Source organism: Centrocercus urophasianus, unplaced genomic scaffold, assembly GCF_019232065.1.
Source record: "Centrocercus urophasianus isolate 14NV4802_14NV808 unplaced genomic scaffold, USGS_Curo_1.0 seq_10, whole genome shotgun sequence".
In the NCBI taxonomy this organism is placed as follows: Eukaryota; Metazoa; Chordata; class Aves; order Galliformes; family Phasianidae; genus Centrocercus; species Centrocercus urophasianus.
The window spans coordinates 62,286,908-62,307,948 of record NW_024884142.1 but is presented as its reverse complement, the minus strand read 5'-3'; the positions used below and the strand labels follow the sequence as shown (position 1 = coordinate 62,307,948).

General features: G+C 42.9%; 1 protein-coding gene across 3 annotated transcripts in view; it reads left to right on the top strand.

Annotated features, from left to right (window-relative positions):
- Positions 1-19,485, top strand: part of FRMD1 (FERM domain containing 1) — a 33,827-nt gene extending 14,342 nt beyond the window's left edge. The window contains exons 4-15 of one of the 3 annotated variants that reach the window (XM_042827977.1): positions 6,502-6,581; positions 7,606-7,682; positions 9,289-9,475; positions 11,740-11,895; positions 14,095-14,160; positions 14,368-14,436; positions 14,613-14,787; positions 15,547-15,882; positions 16,015-16,143; positions 16,863-16,942; positions 18,846-19,129; positions 19,223-19,485. In XM_042827977.1, the coding sequence (XP_042683911.1) occupies positions 6,502-6,581; positions 7,606-7,682; positions 9,289-9,475; positions 11,740-11,895; positions 14,095-14,160; positions 14,368-14,436; positions 14,613-14,787; positions 15,547-15,882; positions 16,015-16,143; positions 16,863-16,942; positions 18,846-19,129; positions 19,223-19,262 (1,679 nt within the window). In that variant the 3' untranslated portion in view covers positions 19,263-19,485. Of the gene's footprint in view, positions 1-6,501; positions 6,582-7,605; positions 7,683-9,288; positions 9,476-11,739; positions 11,896-14,094; positions 14,161-14,367; positions 14,437-14,612; positions 14,788-15,546; positions 15,883-16,014; positions 16,144-16,862; positions 16,943-18,845 lie in introns of all 3 variants that reach the window. The other 2 variants (XM_042827995.1, XM_042827986.1) reach the window with 2 other exon arrangements.
- The last annotated feature ends 1,556 nt before the right edge of the window (positions 19,486-21,041 follow it).

The following is a 21,041-nucleotide window of genomic DNA, read 5'->3' as shown; positions in this document are numbered from 1 at the left end:
CCTGAATATCCCAATTTAACTAGGTTAATAAAGCAGTGCTACTTACAACTCAAAAGTATATTGCCTATAGCTTTAAACATAAACAGTCTTCGCTCGCTTCACAAAATGCTCATCCTTTTTAGATAAGCTAATTCTTTGCAGTGCTCTTAGAAAAATGACAAGTAGCCCGAATGGGACCTCTCCTTTTGTTTTGTTTCCTCACTGTTCTTCACTCTTGCTTGCTGTAGCTCAGTTTCTAAAGCTGCTTGGATGAAGGCTGTCTGTGTGCTCATCTTGGCACCTCCTCCACCATGGCAAATATAGAGATTCTGGATGAGGAAGAGAATTTTTTTCATTACTTTGCTTAAGAAATTGTCTGGATTTTGGGTGCCAGACAGCAGGAGGGAGGGAAGTGTCATTTTCTTAGCCACAGCCACCAGGAAAGCAGCAGCTGACTCTTGAGACAGGGGGCAAACTTGGCCCTGTGTGCTGCTGCTCTCTTCTGTTACCTGCCTTCAGTCCTTACTTGGAGCTGTAGCAAAATAAGTCTTTCATTTTCTGTTTGCAGACTTGATTTCTATCTCCTTACCTGTCCTGGCTAACAAATAAATCTCTTGCTGACGGTGGTAACTAAGGTCTTGCTTCTATTGCAGATGTAGTGCTCTCCATCTTTGGGCTTTGGGAAGTAACCTTTGAGTCACCCTTGGTCAGTTTTCCAGGGAGTTTTGGTTTCATCTCCAGAAAGGGAAATAGCCTGTCTTGGTTGTGGGAGGCCTGGGTAAGTTTTGCATTGTCCAGGGTTGTCATGTGAGTAAAGTCCAGTGCCTTTGCCAGGCAGGGATTCAGTGTGCTTACTGCAATTAGTGTGTGGAAGGTTTGGTGCTGGTCTAGGTGGACAGGGTATCCAAAAACTGGAGAGGAAGCCTTTGTGTTTCATAACAGAGCATGTTCCTCTTCTATATTACATTTTCACCTCCTGGTGCTGCAGCTCTAAAATGCCATCTTTAAGAAAGAACCACCATATTCCAATAAGGACATGTTTCACAGATTTAGTGTGTATTTATTTTTGACAATCTGATACTGCCACATGCAAAACATGATATTCTAATCCACCTGCATCCATTACCTTGCTGTTAATTTGCCAACAAAACCCTGACTGTCAGCAAAGGCAAGAAAATGAAAATCATGGCATTTCTGCAGAAATGTAACCAATCACACTGGATGGATTATCTGGATTAGGAGCCCGTTTGACCTGCAGACATTGAACAGATATGGTAATGCTTAGTTGGTTCATAGTAAGTATGTGTGTGAGGGAGAGAAGTTTGGCTCCTTAATCATGAACAGAAATTTAATCCCCATGTGTGGCAAAAATGAAAATAGCACCATTAAGCATTGTGCAAACAATAATTGCTGTGAGATCTAAGCTCTAGGTCTTGGAGCATGTCTTCCAGTGTTCCTTGCTTAAAGGATAAGAGAATTTGGGGCTCTCCTTAATTTCCAACTGTTAGAAATCCTGAGGACAAGCTTCAGCATTTAAGGCAACAGTAATGATGAGAGGGCATGATTTTTCACTGCTGTTGCTCTTTTACCTTTTTTTTTTTTCCCTTCAATATTGAAAGCACTTCAGACAACTATAAAGGGAAGGAAAGACCTTTGCATGTGTAGGAAGAATTTTATCCTTTTGAAAATTATATTCAGGAAAGTATGTTGATGCAAAGCAACACCACCGTGGAGCTTGGGATATGTTGCTCTTCAAGTTTTGTCACAGGTCATCAAGCAGGCTATACCTTGTGTTCAGCTGCTCCTTAAGTGCATTTTTTTTCCTGTAATTTGCTCTGTGATGACCCTGTAGTCCTTTCACGTTCATGCTGGCTCCATAGGCTTCAGCAGCTGGGTCTTATATTGCAGCTCCTCATACAGGGTCAGTCTTATCTGGTGCCCTGCAAGAGTTTTCCCTACTGTTATCAGAATGTGTATGCAGCAACATAGTTCAATCTTCTAAAGCAAAACTGTTTGTCAGCAGACAAAGAGCAGCCAGGTCTCCTTTGTTGTTGTAACCCAAATCCCCGCAGTCTTAAGTCTTGGGCTTCTCCTAGGATCAAACCTTGCTCAACCCAAGCAGATAGAAACCTCTGACTGGGAAGAAGCAAGTGTTCAGCTCTTGGACTCTGCCACTGGTGTGCTCATACCAGTTTGTCAAGTTGGCTTTCTTACAAAACCAAATCCCTCTGCTTCAGCTCCCTTGCCTCGAGGGTCATCCTTCAGTTATTACAGCTCTAGCTGCTTACTTTGACAGACCCAGGGAAGAATAGCTCCCAGTCCTCCTTGTGTGCTTAGCAGGGAGCTTGGTGGTTAATTCTGTCAGGACTTCTGTGTCTACAGGTAACTTTTCTGCACCTGTGTATCCTTCAGAACTGAAGTTCGTAGGCAGAAGAATCCACAGCATTGTACATTGTATTATGTAGGTATCTGTTATACCAAACTGTCTCTTAAGAAGCCAAGTGATAACAGAATTTTTCCAAAATACTCTCAGGTGATTTCTACACCCTGGTCCTTCCCTGCTACCCCCTGCTTCTAGCGCTTTTCCCTCAGATATCTGCAGGGAAGTTGTATTCCATTTGTATTCCAATTGTATTCCATTTGTGAGTTGCTCCCATGTCCTAAACAAAGGAGACACAGTCCATTATAGTGACTTCAGTACCTCAATCAGGAGTTGCTTACTAAGCAGGGAAAATACGCGCAGAAACATGCCGCCTAGGCAAACTTGCAGGTGGTCTGGTCTTCATAAATTTATGTAATGTTTTCTGGAAGTACTTGCATGGTCTTTACCCAGGACAGCATTCTTTGGCCTACACCTGTTGTCAGTTTTTCCACTTCACCATCAGTGTGCCATCCAGTAAGGTGCTCTCCTGTCCGATGACTGCAAACAGTATGTTTTCTCCTGGATGAGGAATGCTGGGAATGGTTCTGCAGCTCTTCTTGTGCAGAAGAATCCTCTGCCAGAAGTCTAGAGAGTTTTGCCTGGGCATGTCTTGTTGCTAGCTTTAAGATGCTAACACAAAATACATGCAGTACTATGTGCTCATTTTCAGGAATGATTGGGCCATTATCTCAACAGTTCCTGACAGCCAAACTATTTTGTGCTTCTTAATGTTGCCTCCTTTTATTTTCCTGTCCATCTCAGCTAAGGGACCACTGCCAGCCCTTGCTGTATTCCCAGCCTCTGTTATAGCTTTTCTTTTCTGCACTTTGCATGCATATACTTAACAGCTAAAGCTGAAAATGTAAGGTTATCCTGAACTAAGTTCTTGTACTAATCAACCAGGGATTGAGAAGGTTTCTTCCTGTTGGCTTGAAAGATAACACCAGGAGCATCCAGATGTTCTGTGGGGCTGATTGCAGCAGATGCCATGCAGGCATTGATGTTCCCAAGCCACCACCGCTTGGAAGCCAGGGGAACTCACAAAAGGAGCATGTAGCCCTCTTCAAAAAACAAAAACTGCTGGTGTTTGGGGAGTTTAAACAGGTTATATGAGATCTGTAGCACATGTTTGTTGTGAGGTCTCTGCTTTGTTTTTTCTTTCTCTCTGTCTTTGTCTTTCAACTTTCCTGACTATCTCTCCTAATACCAGATCTCCCTGCCATTCCTCTGTTCTGCTCCTGGTCTCTTTTCTGTTGACTCTCAAGAGAGCAGTGGTGTTGCAGTGAGGCTTCTATATCCAAGGACAATAGTGTTTTCCCTTCTTTTACAGCAGAAAGTGCCTGCTATGGGGAAATTTGGCTTTGCGCTTTAATTTCAATCCTAATCTCCTGGACTGTCTAAATAGTTATAGTACTAAAATATACTTGACTCAACCAAGGGACTTAGCAGGACATTCTTGTCTGCCAAGTGGGTCTCAGCTCTCCCTCTTTCTTTGTATGATTAGTATATGACCTGCCTTTGGCATTTGTCAGTGCTCTCAGGCCAAAATGGGCCCATGAGGAGAACAGGTTATTGGCATTCATCATTACTTAGTTATACTGCAAGGAACACAGCCTTCCCCTAAAAACAAAAATCAAAATGGAGAGGCACTAGTCAACGTGAAGCAAAGGCTTTTAGAGTAACAGTGAATCACAGTTCATTTGACTGTACATTACAGTCAGAATTGTCCGCTCCCATTTTTCATGTAGTGTGAATAATGCATGTTGTACATCCACATAACTCATTAGAATTGTAATTTTTTTTGGTTGGCCCATATTTTTTGCTTGCAACAGTTCAAGTCTTATATTTGCTGAAGTACGTTAAATGTGCTAAGCTAATTTTGCAGTTGGTGCACTTGCATGTTTGCATTTCTGGTGACTATTAATTTGAAGTGAGATTGTTACAGCACAGATTTTTCCTTTAATTTGAGGGTGCTTGAAATCTGTACCTGAGGGAAGGATGTAAGTTGCACTGCTGCAAACTCATTGACTGAACAGAAGCTTTTAAGGGAAGCTAATGTGATGTATCTTCAAGCTCACCACTAGTACTGAGAGAATATGAATGCAGTGTCAGTGACTGCTAGTGGATATTTGCATGTTGGCATGCATGCATGCTTCCAAGCCAGCTTCTTTGGTTGTTCCAATTCATGTGAGGCCAGCAAACCAAGGACACTTCATACGTGCTGATTATCCAGCCCTGGTTGGATCCATGGGTCAGACAAGCTCTTTCCTGGAAAGGTGATCATCTGTGCATTTCTGTATGGTACCTTACAGCACTGCTGTGAGGCACCGCAATGCCACGTCCTCATTTCTGTTAGAGAGAGGCTTGTTTTCAAGCCAGAAGCAGTTTCAGCATCAGACAGAGATCTCTTAAGTTTCACCACTAATCCAGTTTAAGGAAAAAGCCCACAGTCCGTGTAGTGCTGGGGAGGGAAATGCCTCTTTGTTTTTGTAGAGGGAGGCTTACACCACAGGTTGACATTCCAGCAATATTAACTTCATTAAAGCAGGAATGCAGTGCAGCATTCTTGCAGGGAGGGAGAAGCGGGAGGATGCTGGGTTGAGGAGGAGCAGGACCACCAGGGAGAGCTTAGGGTGTCTTCCTCCTTCAGCCTGGTCTCTTCTTGGGGTTTGCGTGTAAACCGTACTAGTGACCTGAAGTTCGCATGCTTAGTGTCTGGAGCCTCCTGGGGTTCTGTCTCTAATCTAATTAATAAGATAGATAAGCAGGGACTGTGGGGTATGGGTAACAAATAGCTGTACTATAGTGAAGCTGGCTAGGACTTCTGTCAGTCTTTCTAAGGCAGTATTACTTATCTTTATGGACTTAGAAGCATGGGTGGTTTGGGTCAACATACCTCTCCCAGCTCTCTGTCACCAGTGCTCTACAGATAGCTGTGGAGTAGCTCATTGCTCTTTGAATACCTGCTATAATGCCAGCCTGTGTCATTTCTTCATCAGCAGTATTGATGATAGTGCAGGTTTTCATTTGGCTGTAAACTTCTATTGGAAACAGTTCACCTCTTTTCTTCGTCCTTTTTTGTTTGACATCAGAAAGAAAAAGCCAAAGCCTGGAAGTCTGGGTGTGTCTTTGGGTCAGAGGAGTGGTCGTGAAGGTTTTTCTTCCATTTTTTTTCCCCCAACTTTCATGTTTCTTATGAACAAAGTCTTCAATTTGAGATTTATGTCACTTGTAGTAACATTTTTCTGGGCAAGAATGTGGAGTAGATTGACTAATCAGGTGAATGTGCTCAGCTGGCGTTGCCACTGAAGGACCCATCACATCTCTTTTTATGAGACTTGAGAAGGCTTAAGAAAAAAAATCACTGGCTGAGTTGTTTATATTTGATAACTGGTAAGTAGCCCTACAAAATACTGGCTTTGAAAGCAGCACAAAGCTCTTTCAAGATGATGTGCTACTCAGACTGGCTCTTCTTGCTCCCTCTCACCTAGATGGAGAACAAACTTCAGTTCTTCGAAATAGGTTTTCCTTCCTTTCATCCATCTTTTTGCTCTATGAAAGAGGTTAGGTCTCAGCAGGAGACACCAAACTTTCTGAAGAGAACATTTGGATTTGATCCTCCACCATTCCACAGGATCCCATTCATATGTAGAAGATTAAACCTGTCAAATACCTGACCCTGTCTACTTGTTTTTATCATTCTGGATCATGGTGCAACGTGACAGAAAAGTGGAAGTTTGGATAGGGCTTATGTGCTTAATAAAATTACCCCATTACACTGATAGTACGGTCATCTTGGTAAGGTGATATTTTCTTCGTGTAAGTGACTCCGTGACTCATAAAGGAAGGATTCAGCGTTTGTGACAGTTTAGGAAATTCCAGCTCAGCATCTGAGGCATACCCAAGCTTCCTTCATACTTTCAGAAGCACCACGTGCATTGAGTCCCACTGCCCTTTCTTTTCCCTGCCTCTGTCTATTCCCTGGTCAGCTTTTGTTTTCAAGTGTATTGTTGGAAACAGCCAGTAGGGTTATCTTAGTACTTCATGAACAAGAATTTCTACTTCTTTAACATTGAATGCTTTTCTGTGTTGCCTTCCAGATAATGAATATGTTTTCATAGACCTGGAGCAGAAGCTTAGCAAATACTTCTCAAAGGAATGGAAGAAAGAAACCAGCAAAGTAAGACAGGTGTTTAATTTTGGAGACTACTGTTCTGGAAAGCCTGGTCCTGTTGATTAAAATAGGGTGACTATGGATGAGTTCCAGTTAAAAAACAAAAAAACAAAAAAAAGTAAACATCAGATGTGCATGGAATGCCATGCACAGTGAGATGAACCAGCAAAGAGTTTGAGCTCCCCGTGTGAAAAAAATTACCTGTATAAACATTAGAAGCGAGTGCCAAAGAAGGAAAGATGAGAGAATGAGCTAATAAGACAAGATGTTCTTTTCCTCCCCCTCCTGTTTAAACAAGACTGTAAGTCTGAAGGGAAAGCTGTAGTGAAAACAACAGATATCTTGCTGGCTTTCTTCTGACAGACATCTCAAATGTGAAGCAGACATCGATATCTCCCTTTGGTCTGTGGCTGTAGGGAGCGGTGAATAACTAACCATTAGCCCTGCCAAACAGGAGGCAAGGAGTTAATATCAGGCTGGTGCACCTCAGCCTCAGGCAGTATAGCCTGGCTGAGCAGCTCCTGCAGCAGTGCGTGTGTCCCTGCTGTATGATGTGGCGTGGAGCAGAGATAAATGGTTAATTCTAGGTACGAGCTGGAAAGACTGCAGCACTGCAAGCATGGCATGCTGCCTGCTGCGTGCCTGATGTGTTGGGAAGGTTTTGTTAGACTTGCTGTGTTCAGCACTATTGTGTACAGGATGCTGCCAGGTGCTGAGCTAGGTAACTTTCAGCCAGGCTGGGCATCCCCAAACTATACTGTGGCTATTTTACCAAGCTCATCCCCTCTCAGCCAAACTCTTCTGCAGTCCATAGAGTATTTTGCCATTCTGCTTGTCTAAATTTTTTCTTATGCCTCATCTGTGTGAGCCTTGGTGATAGTCAAATCCTCCCCAAAATTGCTGAAGGGCTAAGTTTGGCAAATGGAAAGCAGTATGGGGTGCAAGCTTGAGGAGGAGGGAATATTAAAAGCTGGTAAGAGAAATTTTGGATGCTGAATGTTATTTAACATGTCTTCTGTCTCCGCTCTAGGGAACAGAGAAATTCATCCCTCCTTTTGTTGCATTCTTTAGAGTACAATACTATGTAGAAAACGGAAGGGTAATAAGGTAAGTTCTTTTCTGTGGTATTTTTTTTTCTTAATTGTGTTTTGTGATTCTTTATTAACAATTCTTTAAAAAATCATCTTGTGGAGGTTTTTCTCTTGATGTCTTTTCTTTGTTATATTTTTTTAAAAAGAACTTAGCAGATTTCCTCACGCAACCGTGAATATTTTCCCGGTCTCACACTTCTTATCCTTTGGCTCCTAGGAAGATGGTGACTGCTTTCCCATCTGTGTTTAGAGAGCAGGTTGAATTACGACAGTATTGAAATATGTTTAACAGTCTTTTGCTTGCATCTTTTGGTTACATGAAAGGCGTCAGATGAATATACCAAAACCAGCTATTTAGATTCCAGAGTGCATGCTAATAATTTTAGTTCAGGTTTTTGTATCTGTGCAGTGCTCTGTGCAGTTTACTCCTGGAAGTGGACTTTCATAAATAGACAAAAGAAATGACTTCATAAGTTAGAGAGTTTTGCATTTGAGTGCGATCCATTCACGTGGAATATGGGCTGCCCTCAAAACACAGCCACCCTCTCTGCATGGTACAGAACAAAGGATGAGGTAGTTGGAAATGAACAACTGACACAGTTGATTTGCATCAGCACTGCTGGCGTGGCTGTGACCCCAGGGCAAGCCAAGAGCTGGGATCATTCCAGTAGATTAAAATCTTTACTTAATTTTTGGCATTTGTTCTCATCTTGAACAAAGACTTTTTTTTTCTTCTGCCATCGTCCCCCCCCCGCCCCCCGGTTCTCTTTTTTTGGATGCAGGAGAGTCTTTCTTCTGGAGTCTGTTTGGCTGTTAGGTGTTCTTTGTTTAGTTTCACTAAACTAAAGGGATTCAATAGCACTTTCCCACCCTGTGTATGCATCCCTTAGTATCACAAGCTGATTTCTCTTGTACTAGTCATTTAATTGGAAGAGTTTGTGGAACAGTGCAGAGGTACTTATACACAAATGCTTTTACATGCAGACTGTAGTGTCCAGCACTGTATCTATACATACATGTCAGCAGCATGCTTCCCTTGAGCTCTTACAAAATGTGTATACATTATCAGTGGTCTACATGCTTATCAGATTATTCCTGTTCAGCAGTCTCAGGAAGAAGACCAAAACAAGCCCAGGGCTCTTCCATCTTTTGATCTACCTTGCAGGGAATTAGCTGTTGAAAAGCACCTTGAGCCTAAGGCAAGGTGAAATGAAAAAGCATTGCCAGGTTTAGAGGGGAAAGGAGGACAGGTGTGCAAGAAACAAGACTGGAATTCAAGGAAGTTGATTCTCTTGACTGCTATAGGCTTTCCAGAGTAAGAGAAATGCTTGATGTTGTCAATCTCCAAACAGGTGTGATACGATTTTTCTTTCATCTACCTTCTGCCCTGTCTTCTTAGATCTCATGCTCCTCAAGACAGAGGCCATTCTTTTCCATGTTTATACACTACTTGTGAGAGAAGACCTTCATCTTGGCTTGGGGTTTCCCACATGCACTTAACCGTATCATGGTGGCATCACACATGATCAGGGATCCCTCTTCTCACAAGGAAGATGCATTTGAGAGGCCCTATATGAGCCTGACATTTCCTCCTCACACAAACCTGCCTTTGTGTCTTTCAGTGATAAGGTGGCAAGGCAGCTCTACTACTGCCATCTCAAAGAGCAAGTACTTATATCTCGGTGCAACCACAAAGAAGAAATCTACTTCCTGCTGGCTGCCTACAGTTTACAGGCAGACTTGGGAAACTACAGGGAAGAGGTCCATACTGGGAAATATTTTGAACCTCAAGCATATTTTCCACAATGGGTAAGTCTGAGGGAATCTTTCTCTCAATACTGTGCATGCAGCAGGAGCCATGTTACGCTGGTACCTAATTGCAGCCATACAGCTTCCCCAGCTTACACTATGATGATCAGGCAGAGTGACAGTGTCACCCTGAACTTCCCTCAGGAGTTAATTGCCCTCTGTGTCTCTGCTGGCTGTAGGTGACAGCTCCTGTTGGGCTATGTGAGGTGGCAGTTGTACTCTTCCTTAGTGAGGGAATGTGTTGGTGTCAAATGAATGACTCCAGCAGTGTGCCTTTTTTTCAAGTTTTCTATGGCTTAGAGGCTAGTGTGCCTCCAATATTATGTCAGAATAATCTGCACAAGCAAAGCCCTGCAGAAGACTACTCTGTAATGCTTACCTCTGAGATGTACAGACCCAGACCCTAGGGGTAGTACTGCTGTGCATTGCCTCTGGTGCCTACTTTGTTGTTAATTTGGGTCTGAATTGCATTAAGAGAAAAGGAAAGGGCCTGGAAATGGTTTTACATGTTGATTGGTAAGCAAGTGTACCTTGGCTTATGCCTTACAAGATCTACTAAAAGCTTAAAAGACCCAGACTTGGTTTAATTGTTGAGCAAAGGCAAATGAGTTGAGAATGAAAGATTTGGGAAAAAAAAAGATCTGTCAGAGTTGATTTCCTGCAGGAAGTTCTGCTCTTGTGATGAAATGGTCATGCAGGCTTTTGTCAAAATAGAAAAAGAAGTTAGCTTTGTTGTGGACACCTCTGTTGGTATCCGCACAAGCAGGATATTTCCAAGGACTTGCACATCCCCACCTCTGCAACTTGATTTAGATTTGTCCCCTGCTTCAGGGAGATTTGGAGGAGGGGTTGTGGGAGGGAGGCAAGCTAGTAGAATCTCCTTTATGCATGAGTCCTAGCCTGCCTTGGTGTGCTCTTTTCTTCTCACCAGCAGCCTTCATCTTGCAGCAGGGCACCTGGCACAGGGCAGTTGACAAAGGGCTGGGAAAATTGAGTCTGGTGCACCCAGTTTATGGGGCATTTAAGTCTTATCACAGACTATTTTTCATTTGGCAAACATTGCAAAGGCCAAGTCAAAGCCTGGTTCGCCTATGCTGAGCTACAGCCCCAAGCAAGTATGTGGGTGATTTATCATTACAAAGAGCAAAATCTGGCAGTCATGGGGACGCTTCTCTCCCTGCCCCTGGGCTGCTATGGGGAGGTACTCCTCCAGTGTGTTCTCTTCCAACACGTGCTGGAGATCACTGTGAAAGATCATTTGGTCGATAGCTGCCTTTGCTTTCCTACTGTTGAGAAAAGGCAGATGCCCCTGGGGTGAGCAGCCCAGCTTTGAACTGTGGAGCTGGTACTTCTTTCTGCTGACACTGCACAGTGATGGCATCAGTGTTGTTCTTCGTGGAGCCCAGTCTTCCTCATGGTAGGATGACTGATCTGACATGGCATGCAAAGAGAGAGAAGAGGTGTTAGTAAACAAGGGACTTAATTTAAAATGGAAATGGGAATTGAGTGATGGAGTCTGATTGTTTGAGGTAAGGACAGCTGGCTTCTGAAATATGTTCACAGGTAACTGGTGGGATCTGGTTTTAAATGCCCTGATTAGCGAGGGATTTTGTGCCCTGCTTTCTATGGAGAGAGCATGTGTCTAAGCACTAGAACTGGGCACTTGCAGGGCAAGAACAAAAGGTCCAGTACACATTTCTATACTGCTTAGCAAAGCTGTGTGCCTGAAAACCACTCCAGACACAGAATAGCTTGAGATAGTGTTATCCTCCCCTTTGAGGATGGAAATGCTACATAAGCCTAATGTGTAGTTTCTGTTTTTTGTTTTTTTTTTTAATTTAAAAAAAGAGATCAACAACAACAAAAAAAAGTAAACCCCACCCTGACCATAAAGCATTTCTGCAGTGTTTGGAGATGTTGCTGCTGATTATGTTGGCATGCAGAGCTGTATTTGTTATCTGCCCATAAGCATTTAGGGAAAGCAGTTAGGAAAACTAATTCCAACACTTAAGAATGAAAAGGGCTGACACAAGCTCTGTAGTCTCAGACTGTTATGATTTTGTCATCTTGGACCTGTTTGGAGACATCAGTAACATCTGGGCTGCTTTAAATGCATATCCTCTAGGAGGATAGAGATAAACACAAACAAACTTCTTGAGAGAATGTACAAACCTTCTCCTCCTTCAGTCTTGGCTTTCCTGTTGATCACAGCTGCTTCTTGTGGGCTTCACTGAAGAGTTGCTGACTTGTTTGTTTTCCTTCAGATAATTGCGAAGAGGGGGAGTGATTACATCTTGAAACATGCCCCAGAGATGCACCGAGAACAGCAAGGCTTGAGTGCAAAGGAAGCTGTGCTGAAGTTCATTAAGGAGTCCTGCTTGTTGGAAGATGTGCCTGTCCACTTCTACAGGCTGCAGAAGGTTAAACAAAGAGCTTATTTCAAACATCTCTCCTCTCTTTAATTGGGTGCACTGTTTCATTTTTTACTTTCTGTCTAATTGAGGGACTGCTGCCTCTGATTTGGGGAGGCCAAACAAATTTCCAGACTGCAAGGCCATCCCCACAAACAAACCAATGTATTTGGAACCATATTTTGTTCCAAATCCAAGAAACTGGCCACAGGAGCGGCAAAGCTTAATTTTTGCTTAGTCTCTTCCTGTCAGTGGATGAAGTCAATGCCAAAGAAGTCACTGAGTAACTTATTTTGTTGTAGTCCATTGAAATTATGACAGTCAGCTTTCATGCAAATGCCAAGTAATAATTGGAGGTGACACTGAATCATCCCAGCTTTCTTACCTTACTCCAAGCTTGTTGGAGTGTCTGATATTTTTTCATCTCTATGTAATTCTTGGATTCCTTTACTGTTGCTTGTTCCTGAGTCTTTGCCTTTCTACCCAAGCCTGCTTGAACAGGATTTGCTTCATTTTGCTTAAACAGGATTTGCTTCATTTTGATATGCTAAGAATGTAGGTCTAGAAATAGGACTGAAGAACAGTTTCGTATTCCTCCTTAGTGAGTGAAACCTGGTCATGCAGTTTGGAATTGCAGGGACTTCTTTTTTCAAATGGAGTTGCTCTACTTTGCCAGACTCATAATTAAACTTCTTGGTTTTTTGTGCTCAGAATTCTGTCTGGAAGGTGCAGAAACACAGAGGTTCTTATTTTCTGCAGGAAATAAATTCCTGTTTGATCTGTAATCCAGAGGCCACGATGCTCCTGACTGAACACGCAAGGGTGCTGGGTGAAGGTGTTGGTGCACCGGCTACTCTGGGATTTCAGAAGCAGTCACTTCTGTCTTACCATCTCCTTGTGGCTGCTATAGAGGATGGAGACTCTGAAAGAAAGCAGAGGCAGTGCTGAGTCCCATATCCATCTCTAGACCAACAGTGATTTATTAAAGCTCTTTGTCCTTAGGAGGCAGAAAGCGTTTCTTACTGACTTTAAACTGGTGTTTTGATTCTGCTGGACATGTGTAGTAGCAGAGGGGTAGAGGGTGAGGTAAATGTGTTGGTGTGAAATTTTTATCTTGACAAGCCAGGCGAGGAAGTATTGGTGTAAAGTTTGAGCTCTGTGACACCAGGAATTTTTACCCGATAGTTTTATTCCTCCCTTTCCTGCTAGTAAGAAATATAGGTGTTTCTATTTAAATCTGCCATGCCAAGAAAGGGACTGAGTTAACTGGTTCTGGATAATTTTTTTTGTTTTGGTCCTTAAGCAAATAAGCAAAGGAATCACCTGATTACCAAGAAAGCATTTGTATGAAAGTATGGCATGTGGAAAAACAAGGCAGTTTTCCAGCTCAGACTTAAACACCTAAAAGCATCTGCTGTTGAGATTAAAAAGGTTGGGAGAGAAAGTCCCTGTAACTTTGGGAAATAATTAGTTCCCTTCTGGTAAATGTATGCCTGAAGTCTGGTAAGTCCCAGGTGGGAATAACTGTGTAGTGACAAAGAGAGGAGACAGGTGTCACTTCTGGTTCGGGCTCTCTGTCACCTGGAGAGTGTGAGCTGTGCATAGAATCACAGAGAATCATAGAGTCATTAGGGTTGGATAGGACCTCTAAGATCACGTAGTCCAGCTGTCCAGTTACCACCAATATTTCCCACTAAACCATATCCCTAGGACTACATTCTACCCTTTCCAAAAACACCTCCTGGGATGGTGACTCCATTACTCCCCTGGGCAGCTTGTTCCTAACTGCTAATATCTAACTGCTCTTTCTGAGAAGAAATACCTCCTAATATCCAGTCTGAAATGTTCATGCATACAGCAGACAGAGTATGGTAGTAAGGGAGTCTGTTACCAATTGCTTCTGAGAACAGTAATTGTCCATGCTCTCAAATCACTTAAGCTGTAGGATTCCCTCTCCAGAGCAGTTTAGGGTATCTGCTGCTGTTGAAAACCTGGAAGCCTCAGCACGAGGGGATTTGTAGGTGTTTCTGATCTCAGAATTTTTCAGGGATCAACAAGACAAGGTGTTTTTTAGAAACAATAAAAAGCAAATGAGCTGATGGCATCTGCCTGTTGAGCAGTCCTGCTACCTCTCTTGCACTAGGTGCCAGAACAAGAGCATGGTCTTTGTAGATTAACCTTTGACTCCAGGCTCTTCTGTTCTTTCAGGATAAGAAGGAGGATCGCCCAACGGTTATCCTGGGCCTGACCCTTAGAGGAATGCACATCTATCAGGTAACAGACTGCCATGAAAGACTTCTGGTGTAGCATTAACTCTGTCCAGCTCCCCTGTCCTCCCCCAACCCCAGCTCCTCTGCCTCCCCTGTGAGAACCAGGCTCCGCATATCTGGCGTTCTTGCTTGTTTGCAAATTCTTTGCACATCACTGACTCCACCCAGTACCTGCCAGTCCCTGCGTGACTGAGAGTTTGATGTGTTGCAGGAGGTGAACCATGTTCGTCAGCTACTCTATGACTTTCCCTGGTCACACATTGGGAAGCTAGCATTTTTGGTGAGTATGACAGAACAGCGTCCATCTGGCAGTGGGCTGTCAACCTGGGACCTGGCAAAGCCACTGTCCTGCCCAAATTGCCATATCAAGTCTCCTTACTCATGCACACAGGGCTGTAATTACCTCAGCCATGTGGCTGAGAACATGTTCTTGCTCACTGACATCTCTTTATGCAGGGGAAAAAGTTTGAGATCCAGCCTGATGGTTTGCCCTCTGCACGGAAACTGGTTTACTACACAGGCTGCCCCTTCAGGTCACGGCACCTGCTGCAGCTCCTCAGCAACAGCCATCGGCTCTTTCTAAATATCCAGCCAGTGTTGAAGCAAATCCAAAAGCTGGAGGAGGCTGAAGGTATGTGAGAAAAGAGCAGGTGGCTTTGGTAAGGCAAGAGTACAGTATGTTAGACTCTGTTGTTGCTTCATAGTGGCTGCTCCCTGTCTAATTAATGGTGTTTCTGTTTTATTGGGTAGACAGTGAGGAAGTAGACATGTTGGATTTGTTTCAAGTCCGTTAGTGAAAAATGTTTATGGTCTCTGCCTTGCTAGACTCTGATCAGAAAGCACGAGTGCGAGAACAGCAAAGGGAGAATGTCTTTGTTTTAAGAAAGAAGGCCTTTCTCTCTGGAAGCCTTCAAGGCCAGACAGGATGTGGCTTTGGGCAACTTGATCTAATGGAAGGTGTCACTGCCCATGGCAGAGAATTAGAAGTAGATGGTCTTTAACAGGTTACTTCCAACCTGGAGTATTCCCCGATTCTATGATATTGTTCCTCAAAACAGTCACCAATGTGCTCTGTTTTAAAGACTGAGCACTTAGGTTAGGTAAGCAATTCCTGCTTTCTCACATTTTCTTCATTCTGGAAGCCAGTATTTTCTGTATTGTAACTGGCTCTAGCTGCTTCCTAACTCAGGAGACGCTAGTTTTACTGTAAGTGTGACTGTAATTCTATTACAACTGGCTGGGCATCCCACTGTATGTTGAGCAAGCAGAATACAAAGCTGTTTATGCCTTTATTTGTTCAGTAGCTGCAGTAATTGTTGTCTCACCATCAGGTTGTGCCAGTCCCAGAACTTACTGATATTTTTGCCGCCTTTCTTTCTGTCTTCCTTAGAGAAGAAGCGCTACCGGGAGTCCTATATCAGTGACACTCTGGACATGGACCTGGACCCATGTGATAAGAACTCACGTGGCAGTGGGAGCAGTGGAGGCAGCAGGAGAGATAATCGTCTCTCACGCCAGTCTACGGGGAGTCATGGCAGCTCTCACACATCGGGCATTGAGGCTGACTCAAGGCACCGTGTGTCAGTAGAAATGTCAGTGGATGAGCCCTTTGGTATTGACCGGGTGCACAGGAAAGAGAAATCCTGCAGCTCAACTATCAGCTACGGTAGCTCTGGCATTGACAGTGGCAGCAAAGGAAGGGCTGAAGATGACTCTCAGGATGATGGTAAAGAATTAGAGATTTGGAATGACTTCTAAGCCTGCCTCTGCTTTCTGCAGCAGAATAGGGAGAAAATGTGAAGCAGCTTGGAGCAGAAGTGTAAAGCTAACACTTCTCCTGCTACTCTTTTCCTCCTAGATATTGAGCTGGCAGTAGATGAGCCAGAGGAGGTGCCTGTAGATGAGCCTTTAGAGGGAGACCAGTTAGAGGAGGCCACTGTGGGAGAATCTGTTGAATCTCTTCCTCTAGATGCTGCTAGCTGCCAAGGTGAGATGGCTTTCTGCTACTGCACAGTGCTTTTCTTTAGGCTGTAGCATCAGGGAGACGTTTGAGAATCCAAATGGAATCAGATAGATGTAAGAAACTGTGTCTTCCTCCATATGAAGTACCAGCACTAATTACTGTCCTACTTCAACTGTATTTGAAGTCCACTCCTCTAGAGATTGAAGGCCAACAGTGCAGCGTTGCTCTCCTCTGTGCTCCTCAAGATCTCCCCTTTCCAAATTTAACAAGTTACTGTATTTTTATTCCATTAATAACGAAAAGATAACTGATGTAAATCTTTTGTGGTGAAGGAATTTATTTTAAAAGATTGTATGAACAAGACAATCAAGGGATTCAAGAATAGATTAGTGAGCTAGTCACAGGAATTAATGTAAGCCACAAAACTTTACCTGCTACAGCAGAAGGATAGACAGTAGGTTAATGCAGGAGCTGTCTGGCTTTAAGACATATAGCCTTCATAGCAAAGCAAGGCTGGTGAATATGGGACATGGTGAAAAGCTATTTTCTTGTTTTTAAACATTTAAGGGCAAAAAAGATGTTCTTGGGAGCAAAACTCACGGAGCACTGAGGGTGCTTAGTGATGTATGCTTATATTATTGGGTAGCACTTTTTAAATGTGGCCTGTGAGAACTATTTCCACTTTCTTCAGCCAGTAAAAATCAAACCTGTAATGCTTCTTATTTCCTCCTTTTCCTTTGCAGCTATAAATCAAGAATCACTGCCTGTGGTGCAAGTCACACTAATAAAAATGAGAGGTCAGAGTGTGGAGTCCCTTCAGCAGGTGGGTGTGTGGCACAAGAAGGTGTGTGTGGACCTTGAACCAAAGTCTAGGGTAATGAATACAGCTGTAAATCAGGTGAAATTGATAAGTCTGTATTTGACTGATTTAAATGGTGTAACCAAGAACAGCTGTTGGATGGCAGCCGCTGTCATGAATAGGATGAGAACAATGTTTGAATCCAGGAAAGTATAGAGAGGTTTTGAGTGACCAACATGGGAATCTTGCAAGTCAGCCATTATGTGCCTTAGGCTTCCGGACGGGAAATGGAAAAAAACCACTTGCAAATTTTCAGTGTAATGTTAGAGCCAAGACCATCCATGCAGATTGGATGTGGGTTGCAAACTTGATCATCTTCCTCCTCCTGAAGCCAGGAGGAGCTCACATCAGAGCAAAACCAGATGTTCAAGCTCTAATTTGTGTGATTATCATTTGTGTGATTATAGTATGTGTGTGCTAAAGTCTTTGTTGTCAACATTTTCTTTTCATCAAGCTCTTGAGAAAAGGCAACTATATATGGTAAAATATGTTGTATCAGAAGTTGCACTGTGGAAAAAGCAAAAATCTTAAGATGTCTTTGTAAGGCGAAGCAGTATCTCTTCTTGAAGCACAGCCGTATTTTACTTAAAAAAAAAAAAAAAAAAAAGGCTTTGCCTTTTCTTTCTGGGTCCAAATTAGCCTTTTATCTGCTAAAAGAATTTTAAAAATCTGTTCTTCCTTTTCCCTTTTGCTCTCAGCTTCTCTCTGAACTATGACTCCAGTCACTTAAGATTTATTTTCTTTTTCATGCTTCTAACTATACCCAGTCAGAAGTGATAAGGAATTTCCACTTATCAGGAAAGTACTCTGTTAAGTGCTATAGGAGGTTAAGTTAAAATCTTAGTTATTTTTCCAAAGCTGAATGCTACAGTGCGAATCATAATGAGCTTATTTGCGTTGAATGACTTACGAGGAAGGCAAGGAGGAGCATGTATCTTATTTAAAAGTAACATTTTTACATTAATGCTTTTACCAACATACACTTGTGGTGCTAATTGATTGGGAGGCATCTGTTTTATAAGAGTTCATAAGGACTGTTTAAGCAATTGAGGATGCATCTCATCCTCCTGGCTGCTACTTTTACATATCAAATTCTGGGTTTCTTTAGTGAGTGGATACTTCCGAGAGAGTGGTTTTTTGGTTTCCATCCAATAGGTGAGAGAAGTGCTACTGGGAGGCACTTTTTTCTGGGTTGGTAACAGAAGTGTCTTCGTTTAAAATTAAGTATTCAACTTAGCATTTAGAAGCTGGTTTTAAAGATAGAGCAAGAAAAATCCTGTGGAAAAGTTGGAAATGTCTTAGATGATTGGTATTTCCTCCGTAGAGGCCACATCACTACTGCTCAGTTTGACAGCTGTCTCTGGAAGTTACTGCTATTTTGTTGCTTCTGTTTTCATTTCTGAAAAACATTATGTAGAAGAAAGTATACATTGCATTTAGCAAATTTTGGATGCCATAACCCCTTAGTTTGCATGACTGCTGTCTGAATTTCCTTTCAGCTCATGAGACTTTCATTAATTCCATCTTGGTGCATTCAAGCAGTTAGGATAATTTTTCAATGTATATATTGGCCAGGCTAACTGCACAGTTGTGCTAAGAAGTGTCAGATTGTTCAGATGCTAATACCTGGCCAGTTTTTTGTCCGATGTACAGGACACTGAGGACACAGTGCAAAGAAATCAGGGTCTGGTGCAATGTGGCAAGGCAGCTGAATGTTCTTCTGATTTCTTAGTGCTTCACAGCTTCATCAGAAGGCTGGTGGGGCTCTTTGACGGAATGGAAGAACAATTTGGAAAATCTGAAGCATGCATCCTTGAGCAGTCTGAGCTAATCTTTTTTATTCATGTCCATCTCACTGAACTGGCAGGTCAAGTCACCCAAGGGCAGGAGCTGCACAGACCAGCACAGCCAGAGTTTGGATGACATTCGCCTCTACAAACACCGGCATCCACCACTAAGTGCCACGCTGTCGTCGGACACGTCCCACAGCTACACGTTTGGCTGCAGTCTGGAAGATAAACTGGCTGTCTATGGCTGTGTTTATTCCACAGCAGACTGCAAAACCAAGTCTGCCCTTTATGGGAAGCGATCCATGAACTGCCTCTCCTTGGATCTTCTGGGAGAGGACCAGCTGCCAGAGGAGTTTGTGGTGTAAGGAGACTGGAGCTCTTCCATACCCAGGGAAACAGCTCATTGTGGAAATATATACCTCATTAACACATGTGATGTCACTGGTTCTTGCAGGAGATTGAGCAGCTTTGTTACTCAACTCCCTAATCAGTAAGTGGCATCGCTTCTGCAGACCTGTCTACAGGGCAAATCAACTGGAGTGGAGCACTTAGTGTTGGCATTGAAGTATCTGTTGAGCAGAAACTGGAAGTGGCCTGCACCATTAGCAGTGACCAGAAAAGCCCCACAAAACAGCAGGCCAAAATTGATACTTAACTGGCGAAACAAACACTGTGTATAAATGATTTATCAAAAATAAATATAAAAGGTCCATGTCAGTTTAGTTTACTGCCTTTCTCTTCTGGTCTGTATGTTGATGCTAGTATGCAAATAGTTGGGTTGTTTAGAGCTTGTGCTGCTGCAACACTGCCAACAGCTGTCAGGCCGGGATATACTCTGAGCATATTTGGAGTTCTGTGTATGATAAATGTGATTGTAAATGAATAGTTATATCCTTGAGGGAGATTAGGGGGAAAAGATGAGACAAGTGATCTGGCCGCTTTTGAGCATATAGAGGACAACTTAAGAGCAGTAAATAACTGGTTCTTGAAGTCAGGAGTTGTGACTGGAAAATTTCACAAGGCATGATGGCCCCCTATATTGAATCATACTTTTATGTTGTTCTTTATTTTTAATACATTTCTTCCTTAGAAATTTTTACTCTGCTTTAGAGGCAACTATAGGCTGAAGAAAGTTGCTTTGAATGGATGAAGTCCCTAGTGCTGGATAGGTCATGTTAGTGAGTGTAGGGCCTGTGATAACGGAAGCATGGTGGGGTGGAACCAAGGGTACATGTTTAGTGATCTTCAGTCCCATGGAGCTGGCTGTGCTGGCATTTACCAGAAAAGTAGTTACAGCTGTGCTGTTTGACTAAAGCATTGTCTGGTGTGGGGAACACCTTGCTACCTTTTTGAATCCAAATAAATGTATATTTGTTTGTTTTTCTTCTCTGTCTTCCCCCACTGTTTAGTACCTCTTCTCCATGGATTCCCAGTGTTTAGGAAGCTTGTACTTAGAGCCAGGCCATGCGTAACCTGTGCCCAACCTTTTACAACCTTGCAGGCAAAAACTGATTATTTTTAATGGCAAAATTCAGAACCAGAATGATGCTGTTGTGCTGATTTAGGAAGTAATCAATCAAAAGAGGAAGATGGCTGCAGTTAGGAAAGGAAAGCTAGAACATGAGGAGAGTTCAAGCTGCTTTCACAGTGATCTTGCTGGCTTGGCGACATTACATTCCTGCATACTGTTAAAATTGCAAATCCATGACATCTTTAATCTCACTGTTTCTGTGTAAGTGTATATGGTGTAGAGATGTAACATCAGGCCATCAGATGTGTCTGCGTTACTGAAGAGACAGCAGTGGCAGTACATTCTCATAGATGAATCCAGCACAAACCCTACCTATGTTTGATGAATGAGTGATGGACACAAGCTCTCTGTAACCACAAGTTGGCTGACTGTGCCCTCTTCCATCACACTACTTTCTTCCTGTAATGAGCAATTCTAGTCTGTATATTCACCATGGCCTTTTTTCCATCCTTCTAAGCAAAGCCAAAATGCTTTGTACTTGAGTACTTGAGGTGTATTTATTATATTCAAAAGGTCCTTTCACCATTTAGATGAGTTTATCTGGCTGCCTTCCCCAATACCTGGGGCCTGTCTGGCCATAAGCTGTGGGAGATGGGCACCCCAAAAATCCAGAAGGCTGGTGGCAGCCTTGTTCCTGCACCTACCACAGAGCTGGAGGGACAGCTGTTCCAATGAGAAAAGTGGAGAGGTCTAGAGTGAAGGCTCTTCCACACATACTGACGTACAACAGCATGTGGTTCTG